Here is a 15,787-nt window from a genome sequence, read left to right on the forward strand (position 1 = left end):
TTTCTTGCATGTGATAACACAGAGGGAAAAGGGTAGCAGACAAATCTTTTTATTTTTTTTTTATTTTTTCTAAGTCCTGCAAAGTCATTTAATTTCATGGGAATACAGTATAGTGGTTTTGGTCAAACTGCATTCATGGATTTCAAATTTCAGATGTGAAATAAAAGTGAGTTTTACTTGTTTCTTAGGATTTACTTTCATTGACTAACACATCAAGAAATCCACAAATAATGATTTCATAGTAAATTGTAACCGGTCTTTTCCATGAAGTTCTACACTTTTCTCTTATTCTTAGTTTTACCTCACAATATAGGCCATACTGCAACTTTCCAAACTTAACAGTTGAGGATGACCCCCATGTGTCCCTCTGAACATTTTCAGGCATGGGTGGGCACGAGTAGAACATTTCCCATGCAATATGGATAGCTTCGGGTGGCATGGGGAAGCCTTCCTTATTTGATCACCAGAGCAGGACTTGAATCCATACAGGACTGGAAGTCAATGACTTTAACAACTCCACCATGGAGACCCCCTTTACAAATTTCTTATAACAAAATCAAAAGCACTACATACCAAGCACATTCATTGTTCGCCATCTTGGATCTCGCTGTTTGATAATCTCATTGAGTGGACACCAGTCTCGGAACCTGCCAACAACATCCTGACGTCTTACCAGCAGAACCGAATCACTGGTTAACTGTTCCATTATCACACTCTCTGGCACTATCTCCAGTGGGTTTGTAAGATATATACCTATAAAGGTAGGAAAATATAAAATCACTGGTAAACTGTCCCAAGAAGAGGTAAGTTTTCTTGATTACAAAATTTTCTCTTCTTTTTATGAGAATATTAAATGCCTGTAACTATGCACTTTGCGATAAAACATTATCAATATACTAGTATCTATTTTTGAGAAATATATGGACATTTGTACGGATTTCTAAGGTTTTTTTTTTTTACTTCATACTTATGTTTTTAAACAAGAGCTGTCACAGATGCAGCACAATCAACTATTTCGATGCTGGTTAGAAGAATTAGGCACATTTGAAGAAGCTGTAGCTGTCAATGGAGTGTTTAATGACTCCAATGTGGATGAAGATATTCGAATATACCTTAATGGGATTAACCCGCACATTTTAGGCAGAAAATAATTTCTCTCAAAAGTCTGTAAAAAAAATTAGTACTCTTAAAGTGACTAGTGGTACAAACTTATTGACATGAAATTTTTGTAAGAACTTCTTATAAATAACCAAAAAATACTGTGCAGAAGGTAGTAAACAGAAACTGTTGCCAACACTTTTGAAATTTGCAGGAAATTTACAGTCTTCATGCATTTTTACCAATATCTAACTTTTATTTTCACCCACTTTATCACTGATCAGTGTCATATATACATTCTATGCCAAACTTGATGGAAATGCCCATTTTAAAACATTTCTTCAAACACTGGGCAAGTAGCTTTAAGACTGTGTGAAATGTATTCAGTAATAACAGAGATAGAGATAAAATGTATCAAAACATTAAATAAGTATAATGAAAAATTTCTGCAAAAGTAATGCACCATGTGTTACATCTTGTGGCAAATAATGTGGAAGAACATTCTATTTTAAGTTTGAATCAAATCTGTAGAGTAATAACTGAGATAGTGCAAAAGTGCCTGAAATTATTAGTTAGGGGGTATAACTCATAACATACTGGTGCCAGCATTATGGACCTTGTGTCATATGCAGGTGATGTTAAGGAACAAACATTCTAAGTTTAAACCAAATCCATTCTGTAACAACAAAGATATGGTGAAAAAACATCAAAATTAAACTGAAATTCTAAGCATAAAAGGGGACATAATTTATTAAACATTTGTGCAAGAGGTATGGACCTTGTGTCATCTGATGAGGATGTGGAAGAACCATTTTTAGTTTGAATAAAATCAGTCCAGTAATAAGTAAGATAGAGTGAAGGAGCACCAAAACTTTTACCTGAAATGTTTTGTAAAAAGATGGAATAATTCATGAAATATTGATGTAAGAATTATGGCCCCTGAGCCACAAGAAGTGGTGATTGGGAGGAACTAGAGCTATCACTAAAGGTGATGAATGTACCCCCCGCATGCACTGACACAGTACATTGCAATTTGACGCAAACAAGATTGCATTATTATATGGACTGCATGTATATAGACTGTATGTATACAGTATAGTAACAAAAAACAAAGTCCCATAACTATGCAGAATATTTATCTAAAAGAATGTAACATGCACCATGCACAACTAGGGTTGGTACTGATCACTTGTGTGAAGTTTCATTAAATTGTGTGCAAGGGTTTGGTAGATTAGGCACGCACAAGATTGCATATGCAGACTTTATGTACATAGTATGTTAACAAGAAACAAAGTCCCATAACTGTGCAATTTTTGTCGCTGAAAGAACCTAACATGCCCCATGCACAACTACTGTTGTTACTGATCACTTGTGTGAAGTTTCATTAAATTGTGTCAAGGGGATGAGGAGAGATGGTGCGCACAAGATTGTGTCTATGTATATAGTATAGTAACAAAAAAACAAAGTCCCATAACTCTGCAATTTTTTTCTCTAAAAGAACCTAACATGCCCCATGCACAACTACTGTTGGTACTGATCACTTGTGTGAAGTTTCATTAAATTGTGTCAAGGGGATGAGGAGAGATGGTGCGCACAAGATTGTGTCTATGTATATAGTATAGTAACAAAAAAACAAAGTCCCATAACTCTGCAAATCTTTTTCTAAAAGAACCTAACATGCCCATGCACAACTACTGTTGGTACTGATCACTTGTGTGAAGTTTCATTAAATTCTGTCACGGGGATAAGGAGAGATGGAGCGCACAAGATTGTGTCTATGGACAGACGGACAGACAGACAGACAGACAACCTGAAACCAGTATACCCCCCCTCACAACTTTGTTGTCGGGGGGTACAATAACTGTTTTTAAGTTTGAAGCAAATTCATAAAGTAGTTACAGAAATAAAGAGAAAGTGCATCAAAACTTTAACCAAGGTGTGGATGCAGAGAACACCGACGCCAGGCTGAGTAGGATAGCTTTCCATATACTAGGAATAATCGAGCTAAGAAATTAGATATTGTCTCCACAAGTGTTACCTTGACCTACCATATAGTGACCTGGAACATTCTTAAGCTACTGTTTTGATAAGGTAGCTGCTGATGCTTAATTTTTTCATTAACTTCCAGTAAATAAGAAGATACTCACTAGACACAAAATTGGACTGATCCATAATACAACTTTGGAAATATCCTCTAGAATGAAGGATAGAGATGCTTTGACACTAATAAAGTCTCAATACACTTTTGTTTTTTGGGTGGGCTTTTCAACCGTATTTCAGTTATGTAATGGTGGGCAGTTAACTTGACCAGTGTTCCTGGATTCTTTAGACGTTCTCTGCAAACACTTGCAAACCTCCCCATATGAATCAGAGGTGGAGGAAGACTGATGTCAGACACAATGTCTTTTATCAATTATCACAAAGAATATAATATGCCTTGCACCGGGTTTGCATTCATGACAAATAGATCTGCATGCTCCTTACTAAGCTAAGTGGGAGGACAAATGTAGTTTTAACTTACCTTTACTACTAACACCATACACCATTTGATGATGCCAGGCATCTGGTATAGTCCAGCCTGGTTTCACGCCTCGCTGCAGATTTAATGTAGCTACGGGAACAGCTCCTGAATATAAACAACATCTGAGCCGTGTCATGAGAAAACCAACATAGTGGGTATGCGACCAGCAAGGATCCAGACCAGCCTGCGCATCCGCCCAGTCTGGTCAGGATCCATGCTGTTCGCTTTCAAAGCCTATTACAATTAGAGAAACCGTTAGCGAACAGCATGGATCCTGACCAGACTGCGCGGATGCGCAGGCTGGTCTGGATCCATGCTGGTCGCACACCCACTATGTTGGTTTTCCCATGGCACGGCTCATCTAATCATCATAATGATCAACAGTAAACACTCTTCAATGCAGAGCTCACACTGCCTTAACTTCTGTCAAATCACTTCAATAATTGAAATCAAGATAAGAGCATCTCAAGAAGGGTAATATACACTCAATCTGTCACCTTGACTTTTAACCTACTGACAAAGAAAATGTGCTCAGCGTATTATCTCATCACCATCTACCTATACCCCAAGCTTGCAGTTAATACATGCATAGTTATAAAGTTATGCCCTGTACACGAAATATGTTGGTCACAAATATTGTAATTTTGTAAACATTTATCAAATATAGGATTTAACAACTAGAATGTGTCTGTAAGACAAGGGTGTGCTCCCCACTGGTACATTTGTCACAACTAAGGGGCAATAACTCAAATATTTGCAGTCTTAAGGGGGTATAGATTCAACAAACATTTTACATAAAGGATTCATTATTCTAGGTAATATACTTTTTAAGCTATGAGTATCACAAACAAAAAATCCACTATATTGGCCATAACTCTGTAACAAGCACTAAGATTCTCAAGAAGAATGCCTAGTGTGCAAGGTCACATCATAATCAAGACTCGTGCAGTATTTCATGAATTTACATCAAATACTTTTTGAGCTAGGCACGTCATTAGGTGAAAATGTGCATTTTTGACTATTTCAGGGACCATAACTTTAAAAATATGGGGTGGAGCCAGACGAAAAATAAAAGGTGCTAATGTTTATATCATGATAAAGACTCATGCAAGTTTTTATCAATTTATATCAAATACTTTTTGAGCTAGGCACGTCATTAGGTGAAAATGTGCATTTTTGACTATTTCAGGGACCATAACTTAAAAAATATGGGGTGGAGCCAGACGAAAAATAAAAGGTGCTAATGTTTATATCATGATAAAGACTCATGCAAGTTTTTATCAATTTATATCAAATACTTTTTGAGCTAGGCACGTCACAAGGAGAAAATGTGAATTTTTAACTGTTTCAGGGGCCATAACTCTGGAAAAGGCAGAACCAGACGAAAAAATAGGAGGTGTGCAAGTTCATATCATGATAAATACTCATACAAGGTTTAATCAACTCATATGAAATACTTTTTGAGCTAGGCGCATCACAAGGTAAACAAGAGTGCAAGAATGTCACAAAATGCGCCCGTCACAGCAAATTTCTTTACTCTAGCACCTGTATTTGCAAATGGAATTTTAACTTTGTGGTTGTTTAGTAATAACTAAATGTTTTGTTTTTCTAAGTCCACAAAAAAACTCCTTACCAGGTAGAGATACCTTAAAATACACCTAAAATTGGAAAGTAACATCTATGTTGTACCATAGAAAAGTGGTCTTGGTTTTTCCCTACGGTCAATTATAAAAAAGTTACAATATAAGTTATTTATAGTAACAACTAAGGGAAGTTAATCTTTAAAAAAAAAAAAAAAAAAAAAAAAAAATTGTAAGTCCTCACAAAAATCTTTTCCAGGTAGAGACTGGTCAAAATACACCTCAAAATTGGATGTAGCAAGCATATTGTACTACAGAAAAGTGGTCTCGATTTTTCCCTATGACTAGTAATGAAAAAGTTACAATATAAGCTATTTATAGTAACAACAAAGGGAAGTAATTCGAAAGAAGGGAACTGCGCATGACACTTCGTCTCATGATGGTGTATAATTGTGTCAAGTTACATCAAAATCCCTCCATGCATGAAGAAGAAATGCTTCGGACAAAGTCATTCTTGTATCTGACCTTTGGCCTCTAAGTGTGACCTTGACCTTAGACCTAGGGACCTGGTTCTTGCGCATGACACTACGTCTCGTGGTGGTGAACATTTGTGCCAAGTTATATCAAAATCCCTCTATGCATGAAGAAGACATGCTCCGGACAAGGTTTTCATTCTTATATCCTTTGACCTCTAAGTGTGACCTTGACCTTAGACCTAGAGACCTGGTTCTTGTGCATGACACTCCGCCTCATGGTGGTGAACATTTGTGCCAAGTTATATCAAAATCCCTCTATGCATGAAGAAGAAATGCTCCGGACAAAGTTTTCATTCTTGTATCCTTTGACCTCTAAGTGTGACCTTGACCTTAGACCTAGGGACCTGGTTCTTGCGCATGACACTCCTTCTCATGATGATGAACAATTGTGCCAACTTTCATCAAAATCCCTCTATGCATGAGGAAGATATGCTCCGGACAAAGTCATTCTTGAATTTGACCTTTGACCTCTAAGTGTGACCTTGACCTTAGACCTAGGGACCTGGTTCTTGCGCATGACACTCCGTCTCATGATGGTGAACAACTGTGCCAAGTTTCATCAAAATCCCTTCATGCATGTAGAAGATATGCTCCGGACAAGGTCTGTGGACGCCGCCCGCCCGCCCGCCCGCCCGCCCGCCAACCCGCCCGCCCGCCCGCCCGCCAGGGGCGTTCCCATAATACGTCCCGTTTTTCAAACGGGCGTATAAAAATTACATTTTTGACTATATCAGGGGCCATAACTCTTGAAATAGGAGTCGGAACCAGACGAAAAATAGAAAGTGCACAAGTTCATATCATGATTAAGACTCAAACAAGGTTTCATCAATTTATATGAAGTACTTTTTGAGCTAGGCACATCACAAGGTGAAAATGTGCATTTTTGACTATTTCAGGGGCCATAACTCTAGAAATAGGGGGTGGAACCAGACGAAAAATAGGAGGTGCACAAGTTCATATCACGATAAAGACTCAAGCAAGGTTTCATCAATTTATATGAAATACTTTTTGAGGTAGACACATCACAAGGTGAAAATGTGCATTTTTGACTATTTCAGGGGTCAAAACTCTGGCAATAGGGGTGCAGCCAGGTGCGCAAGTTCATATCATGATTAAGACTCATGCAAGGTTTCATCAATCTACATCAAATGCTTTTTGAGCTAGGCGCGTCACAAGGTGAAAATGGGCCATAACTCTGGAAATAAGGGGCGGAGCTTAGAGCATCACAAACAAAAATCTACTATTTTGGTTATTTCAAGGGCCATAACTCTGTAATATGCACTTAGATTCTCAAGAAGAATGCCAGTTGTGCCAGGTCACATCATAATCAAGACTCATGCAGGGTTTCATGAATTTACATCAAATACTTTTTCAGCTAGGCACATCATTAAGTGAAAATGTGCATTTTTGACAAAAAATAAAAGGTGCTAAAGTTTATATCATGATAAAGACTCCTGCAAGGTTTCATCAATTTGTATGAAATACTTTTTGAACTAGGCACATCACAAGGTGAAAATGTGCGCTTTTGACTGTATCAGGGGCCATAACTCTGGAAATAAGGTGCGGAGCCAGACAAAAAATAGGAGGTGCGCAAGTTCATATTAAATTAAAGACTCATGCAAGGTTTCATCAATTTATATCCAACTCTTTGAGTTATTGAGCTAGGCGTGTCACGGACTTCGGATGGACAGACATACGGATAAGACCAAATCTATATGCCCCCACCGCTCATGGGGGGGGGGGGGGGGGGGCACAAAAAGTCAATGTGTACTATGTTCATGCATGGCAGACACACATAAACAAACACATTATCATATTGTATGACCTTTGAAATTTCACTACCATCAAAAATATAATCATTTAAAGTGGTGAATTCTAAACATATAAAACCTCAAAATAAAACTGACACAAAAACCTTCAAATTCTACAATATCTTTGTAATATATCTGATTAATGTCAGCAATTATCTCAGAATTTCTATAACTTTCCATTTGATATATATATAGTTTTGTTGTGAATAAAATTGCTAATTTAAGCCCATTTCTGCAATTTACCATCTTATAGAACTTACCCTTCTTCATCCAATGTCCAAGCCATTTGAGCAATTCAATTTCTCTAGGAGGATAGAAATGGAAGAACCTGCCTCTAATTGCTCCTCTAGTGACCGAGGTAACACCATCAACTAAATCTTGTGCTGTTGTTCCTGCAATATTAGAAAATGCTTTCAAGGATTCATATTTCAATGAAAATGCCATTAACACAAGACTTTTAAACTGCTCCTCATCACTAAGGCAGCTTCACCAACAAGATACTGGGCTCTTGTTCTTATATCAGAGCTTCATCGTAACAATGACACAATTATGCTGTATGGCAAATTTTCACTTTTTCAGGTGCAGGAAGATTCAAGATGCCCCTTCGTACAGTATTTGAAATATCGGTTAGCACCCAAGAAGAAGCACCAACTCTCATTAAGCCAGCTGGATGGCTTCTTCACATGAAAGAATTCTAACCCAAAGCCAGGTTTCGATCCACAGCAGAGAGGCGATTCAAAGTCAAGGACCTTAACAACTCCGATAGGAGACCCCTTATACTCAGTATTATCACAACTGTTCATATACTTGGTGTCAACATATCTTTCTCAAGTTTTTTTCTGCTCTTAACTGACTGTTCAAACATATATAAAGAAGATATATAAAGAAGACTTTTGTAATATTTTCCTCCCTTTTCTGTACCCATGATCCAATATATCCTACCTGCATTGTATCTTGAGAAAAGATAGTATGGTATTGGTGCTGCCTCCATTCTAAGGTTGGATCTTATAGTGTGAGCCACTTCCTCCTTCTCAACTTGAAAATCAAAAGCTTTCTGCAATATAGGCATAGGTATTTTTTCTTAAAATATATAAACATAATACAATGCAATAATATCTCTTTAAAATACTCTTTAATTTTAAAACATACATCAGCTAAAACTATAAGATCGATTAGCCAAATTTTGATATTCAAGTCTAGTAAAATGCCAAATACTGCTTAGTAATTGTTTATATATCAGTTGTAAAATAAAGATAGATTTGGTCAGTGGTTGTATTCATGAAGGGCAAGTAATTTAAAGGTAGCAAACAAAACCATTTTGATTATGAAGATCTTTAAGGCAATTTGCCACAAAACAAATTGAATCACATTTCTGAGTACAACCAAACAAACACACACTACCTGACTTACAAGTCCATTAACCAGACTTACAACTATAACCAGACGTACCAGTACATTAAGAACAGCTGTAGGTCCACAGGCTGATGTTCCTATCTGTTTAACCTGTACAACATAAGCCTCGTATTCATTCCAGATCATCACCTTCTCTACATCACTCACCGGGCTTCTAGTTCGTCTTTTACGTCTTAGCTGAAAATTGATCTGTCATTAAAAACATGCACAACAATTTCAATATTTGTGGAAATTTTAACATGCATGGCAATTTTAACATGCATAGAAATTTAATCTCTCATGGCAATTTAATGTTTAAACTAGCATGTCAGTTTTAACACACATGGAAATTTAAACCAGGTGGTGATTTTGACACTCAGCTACTTTAACATGCATGGCAATTTTAAGATGCATGTTGATTTTAACGCTTATGGCAATTTTGTATTCATAGCAAAATTCAATTCAATGGAATTCTGCGTGTAATTTTTTTTTACAGGAAGTTTTATAATAATTCACTATTAATAATTTAATTGTAAAGTAACTATTAATTGTTAAGTACTAAATTGTTATTTAAGTTGCAAAGAATTTAAGATCAAAACTTTTGCGTAATGCTTTAATATCTAAGTCATTGCAGCACAGTGGCAGTGTCAGATATTCAAGCCAAGTCTATACAGAAATTTGACAAAACCTACTTAGTTACAAGAAACTTCAAACTTTTAAGGTTTAATATTATAATTTAAAATCTTTCAAACTTTACCTTGGTTATAGCACTACAGAGTGGCTGTGTGGTTCTTGTAATCTCACTATCTCTCTCACTGTCCTCTAGGAGTAACTCAAGCTGGTCTATGTCTTCATAGATAGGCTCGTTGTCATCCATTCTGTCAGCAATAATATATACATGAATCCACAATATTTCTTTCATATTTCTGACATGCTTACTGCAAGAACTATAGAAGATTTGTAAATGTTACATCAAGCATAATGCAGCATATGAAAGAACAGAAAATTCCTCTCTAGACTTACGAAAGGAGTTATGTTAAAATCAAAAGCTTTTAGCAAAAACATCCCCTCAACCTATGGCCGAGATCAACTTTTGAGCCAGAATGTGCAGAAATAAAATAATCTATGTTTACTTTTAACCCTTACCATGCTAGCCAGGATAGATTCTGCCTTTGCGACCAGTGTACATTATGATCAGCCTGCACATCCATGCAGTCTGATTAAGATCTGCACTTTCCGCTATTCAGTCAGTATCTTTTTGGTAACCTCCCCTTTTAACAGTTACTGGTACTGTCCATATTGAAATATGGACAAGCTCATAATAGAACTTTAGCAGGGCAAGAGAAAATTGCACTTATGACAGGGTGCTCATTGAGGATTTAGCTTGCAAAACTTTGTGGTTCAATATTAACTAAGGTATTTCAGGGCTTTCGGTAGCTTCTGAAACTCAAGAGTCATTGACTCTTCAGCCTAAATTTTCAAGAGTCAAAATCAGATTTTCAAGAGTCAAGATCAGCTTTTCATGGGTCAAGCTACATGTATACTGTTATTAATGCAACTCCCACAGACTTTATCCAAAACAAGTACATTAGTCATAACAGATTTTCTTAAGCAATTCATATTTTAGTTGTCTTATTTTGCACATTGCCTGAAAAGTGGGTGGGGTTTGGTGCTTTGCATGATTTTATTCTCAGCAAATTCTTCTAAATAAGAGCTGCTTTGGCAACAGTGATCATATTTTCTCTTGTATGCAGACGTTTTATTGGCTTTTTATTCAGATTATACTAGAAAAATCTTGTAAGAAATGATAAAAATGTCCGAAAATGGCGGTCTCGAAAACGAGTGACAAATACGGAAAACGAAAGTAACATTTGAAATTCTTGAAAAAATAACTGTTTTAAATTTCATTTTCTCATCTTACCACGTATAATTTCTGCTTATTTAATTTGTTTTGGCCCAAACAAAGCCTCGGCAATGATAATAAATTTGCTATAGACCGTGACGGCCGACCGGCTCATGTAATCGTATCGAGCACACAAAATAATTAACAAGTGGTACAAACACGTTAATCTAAGGCTGCATTGTTTATCAATTAACTTTTACACATTGATCAATAAACACTTTTGATAATGACAAGGCATATTGTACTAAATACAAACCGCGAGATAATCACGTGTCATTTGGCGCGTGGCGTGACTGACATCTGTCGGTAGCTAATTAACATACGACGCTCCGCCTACTGCCATATTTCCGCTTGTGTCGGCGAACAATATTGAAATTCACTGGGATTTTGATTGACAGGGGGCAGAACTATCGGACTTGAGACGCATCAAACTAAATTACCGCGAATCAAGCCGACGCACGTGGCGTAATTTATGCGGGTCAAATACGAGTTTTTCTCGATTTTTGCGGGTCAAAACCCGGGACCTCGGGTCAACCGAACGCCCTGGACTATTTCCTGTTGAAGGTCCAATACTAAGGAAAGTGAACATTTTAATTTCTTTTAAAAAGCACAGAAACCATTTCATTTTATTGGAAAATGAAAGTTGGTATGTAGAAATTCGAAATAAATCGCAGTATATGTACCATTATTTTTCTATGAAGTATGAAGAAAGTTAAAAAGACCTGGGGGTCATTCTGTCGATTCATTGAAATTTCAACATAATACACATACATTTCTTTGAGTTACAAAGACCTTCTGTAAATTTTGACCTGCCAATCTTCATTATTTAGTGTCTTGCAGAAGTCTATGCACTGGCTATGAAAAAAATTGCCAACTCACTTTCCCTTAGTAATGGACCTTTAAATTGTTAAGTTTCGTGGGTGTGAAATTTTGTGGTTTTAGTCAAAATGGTTATTTTGTGCAGATATGAATCTGTGGATTTCAACTTCTGGAGGTAAAATATACAGGAATTTCATTTGTTCATTGGGATTTAAGTTAACCCCCACAAATACAATTTCACAGCTTATATTTTATTATCATGATTACCTCATTTTGTGTCCTCTAGAGTGCTTCCCCTTTGAGCATGGGCCATACAACATATTGTCATTTGCAAGTTCTAAATTAGCTGCAAGTTCTGACTGTGGCATGATGTCAAAATTGTCCATATCAAATACACTGACACCAGCCATATCCTGGTTACTGGCGCCCGGCATTCGCATATTCTCCTCTTCGTCTGAGCTACTACAGCTTGGGATTGGAACAGGAAGGTTACAGTTGGACAGGGATACAGGAACATTGTACGGCTGCTTCTCAAACACTTTCTCCTGTGTGTTAATCTCATCATCTTGGAAGTTTGAGCTAGAGATGGCTATATTTGGCTCGTCAGACTCTAACGGTCTGAAATATAACAAGATTAATTTCAATATTTTGTCGAATTTTCTTAAAACTAAATGAAATCCTGTTCAGAAAGACTTTGAGAACTAAATTTATGAAAGATTTAATATACTAGACAGCATACATGTATATTTATAAGATAGTAACATAAGTCAAATTGAACTGTAAGGATTACACATGTTTTCTCATGTTATAATGTCTGCAAAATCCTGAAGGATTAGTTGGTGCCCAAGCCTGGGAGAAAACAATGCTACTCTAGCATAAAACATGTAAAAAGCTTAAAAAATATGAAAGTATCATCAAGTACTGCCATTAACTATTTATGAAAATGTGTGGGAATGTCAGTATTGTCTGATCTCATGGACATTATTTCCTTTTGAATTATCCGTTACAGCGGCATAATATGTTCACGCTGTGCTGCGGAGCGCACACATACAGATGTGTTAACAGCATGTGTTTGCAAGAATCTCTCTGTTAACAGTTAACTCTCCAGTTCAAAACCTCAATACGACAAAAACAGCAATTTTATGCTAAAATGAACATTTACAAATTACAAGTGTACTAATCAGTCTATTCTCACACAGCCCATTTGAAATAAATCAATATTTAAATATTCATTGGGGATTTCATGGCAGAGTCAATCCACAATCTAGATGAACTTTGTTTTTAAATTTAGAAATCTACAAATTATGACGTAATCTTCATGAAAAAGCCTTTTCCTCTAATACCATTATTTTTTAAAACCAACAAATTAAATCCATTCAAAGTAATATTTGTATTCAAATGTCTTATCATCACAAGTGAAGCTTCCTTCCTCTGAAGTTTCTCTGAGTATCATTCAGGCCTTGCTGAGGAATACTGCATATAAGAAATGCTACTATAGCATACTTATGTTAAATAATCAAAGGGTAATAACTCAGTGAAAAAACAATCAAGTTTCACTGAATTCCAGCCAATGGTTGCTAACAAATACTAAATAATCAAAGGGCAATAACTCCGTGAAAATAAATCTTACCTGAACATGAAAATAATATGAGCATCTCCTTTTGGGAGAGAAGCTTCCTGTGAAATTTCACTCAAGTTTCAGACAGCGGCTGCTGAGAAATATTCCTGATTGCTGGACAGACGGACGAAGCAGTGGCTACATGCTTCCTCTTTGGGAAGCATGAAAATACACTCATAACCTGTCCATATAAATCAGGGTTAAAAGACTATCCTTTGTCAAAAGCTTTTATTATACAAGTATTTACCCATATCTCAAAGATATTGAATTATTTATATATAAAATATACATTCACCTGTCATCACCATGGATACAATCATCAAACTGGAGTAGTTCCTGGTCCAGACTTCGTGATCTACGTGTGTAGTATGGACAGTATAAAACTTCCTCTGGACTAGTAAAGTCTAACGAGATTGACTGACGATGTAAGTGTCTACTGTCTCCTCGATTTCTGTCTTCTCTTGACTGAATAATAATACACAAAATCTTTAACTGGTTCTTGAAACAAAGTTTCTAAAAGTATAATTTATGCCCTTGGCTTCTCAGAAACCTTTACAACATTTTGCCACCAAAGGACAGAATGTGTTGAGAGTTAATCTTGAAATTATTATTATATACAATTATAAAGAAATGTCTATCACTTAACATAAAATTTCAACATTACTGTTTTATCCACAAAAGATCTATAAACTGAAAATCTCGTATTTAAGACTGTATAGAGTGAAGTCTCCCTAAATCTGTGACAACCAAACAAGATCTCATTTATCAGTTTAGACACCTTCTAAAAGCACTTTCTTTATACAATGTAAGCCTCTAGTCATACAATGTAATGATCAAAGTGATGTGATTTCACATGAAAATGAACACCACAATGATCAATGTCACAAAATATGAATTATATAGAATAAATTGCCTCCACTGATTGAACTCACTCACTTTTTAAATATGGCAAAAGTTTGATTTATCTTACATATTGATAATTATCATATCTGTTTCGAACTGCATTTTTAAAATTGATATACAAGATAATAATTCCGACATGAAAATCTGTGATTTGATCAAAGTTTTTCTAAAGGGGATAAGACATCCAAAAACATTTTTGAAATACTGAATTAAATGAACATTAATTTTGTGTATATTCGAGTTAATTAAGTATAATTAAATACAGAATTTCACTTCTTTTGTGATTTTGTATTGTCCAGAGAGACATCAGACTATTAGTATGAAGTGAGTTATCCTTGGAGTTGGACAAGTAAATTTAATATGAAGAGATCATTGAAAAAGAATTTAGCAATCTGAAGTTATGTTTTTTTGTACAGTGCACTCACTCCATAGAGACGGTACCTACCCAAATAAATCAAAGAGGAACAACTATGAATTGATCAATAAACTGAAGTCAACATTAAACATTGATCAAAAGTGGAAGAGAAATCAGATAGGTCCTTTTTCAAACAACTTATCAGGCAGACAATTTATGACCTACATTTGTTTAAATCCCTTTGTATTCAATATACAATATGCACGCTTTTTTGATGACTTACACTGACAGTTATTTTGTAAGTTGTAGTGAGGCCCTGATAGAAAGTTTAGTAATGCATGAAGATTATATAGAATAATGCATACATTCCTTTGAAAAAAATTAGCGACATTAAGAAACGTTATTAAGTTTTGATCTTTTAGTCAAAGTTGTTTATTGTTCTCAATGGTGATATGTTGGTTTACACAACATTTATGTATCAAAATGTAAAATGTATATATCCAAAAACGAGAAATAACAAAAAAAGTTAAATTTCATTGTCGTCAAATATAATTACAATGTTTTAAAGTAGTGGTTGTAATTACTACATGTTAAGGTAGCTGACAAGTAATGATTCTATGTAATGTATTTTAAGCAATACTCAATTTAAACATTCTCTGAAGGGGACTAGCACGATCATTTGCTTTCCTTGAAAAACGAATAGATGCTGAAAAAGCATATGGAGATTACTCTATTTGATGATTTTCTTTACAGGTCAACTACCCTAAACAAACTAAAAGGAGTTTTATTTATTGTTGAAAACAAAGTAATCGGATAATTTCAGATATCAACATTAATTTAAAACTTATACTGTTTACACAACTTGAAAAAAGTTTTTGTTTGGGCCTCTCATTTACAAATGTATCAACAATTATCACCCGAATTGAGTGCATTCATGAGTGGAATATATTGGTGGTAAAATGGTGTAGGGGTTTGGTTACAATATAAAATCTTTAATAACTTCTTTACGGTACATTTTTGGTATGGTTTTGGTAAGCTTATAACAAAAAGCATGTCATTCTCTTTCACTCAGAATTTTTTCAAGCATTTTAGACCCTTGGCTAGTCTTGGAATTTGACTTGATTAAAAGACAAAAGGAAGTTCAGTATAGGCTCTTTCAAAATGTTGAAAGTAGAGTAAACTTACCTTATACTCTATTGAATTTATTTAGCTGTGGGAGCTTTTGATATAGACTATAATTGGGGAAGTCCT

General features: G+C 35.6%; 1 protein-coding gene across 2 annotated transcripts in view; it reads right to left on the reverse strand.

Annotated features, from left to right (window-relative positions):
* Positions 1 to 15,787, reverse strand: part of LOC123548568 (uncharacterized) — a 45,896-nt gene that overhangs the window by 6,875 nt on the left and 23,234 nt on the right. For both annotated transcript variants that reach the window (XM_045335934.2, XM_045335933.2), the window contains exons 3-10: positions 13,574 to 13,743; positions 11,928 to 12,278; positions 9,696 to 9,816; positions 8,996 to 9,136; positions 8,489 to 8,600; positions 7,807 to 7,938; positions 3,620 to 3,724; positions 574 to 753 (exon numbers count right to left, since the gene is read on the reverse strand). In XM_045335934.2, the coding sequence (XP_045191869.2) occupies positions 574 to 753; positions 3,620 to 3,724; positions 7,807 to 7,938; positions 8,489 to 8,600; positions 8,996 to 9,136; positions 9,696 to 9,816; positions 11,928 to 12,278; positions 13,574 to 13,743 (1,312 nt within the window). The remainder of the gene's footprint in view (positions 1 to 573; positions 754 to 3,619; positions 3,725 to 7,806; positions 7,939 to 8,488; positions 8,601 to 8,995; positions 9,137 to 9,695; positions 9,817 to 11,927; positions 12,279 to 13,573; positions 13,744 to 15,787) is intronic.

This window comes from Mercenaria mercenaria, chromosome 6 (genome assembly GCF_021730395.1).
Source record: "Mercenaria mercenaria strain notata chromosome 6, MADL_Memer_1, whole genome shotgun sequence".
Classification (NCBI taxonomy): domain Eukaryota; kingdom Metazoa; phylum Mollusca; class Bivalvia; order Venerida; family Veneridae; genus Mercenaria; species Mercenaria mercenaria.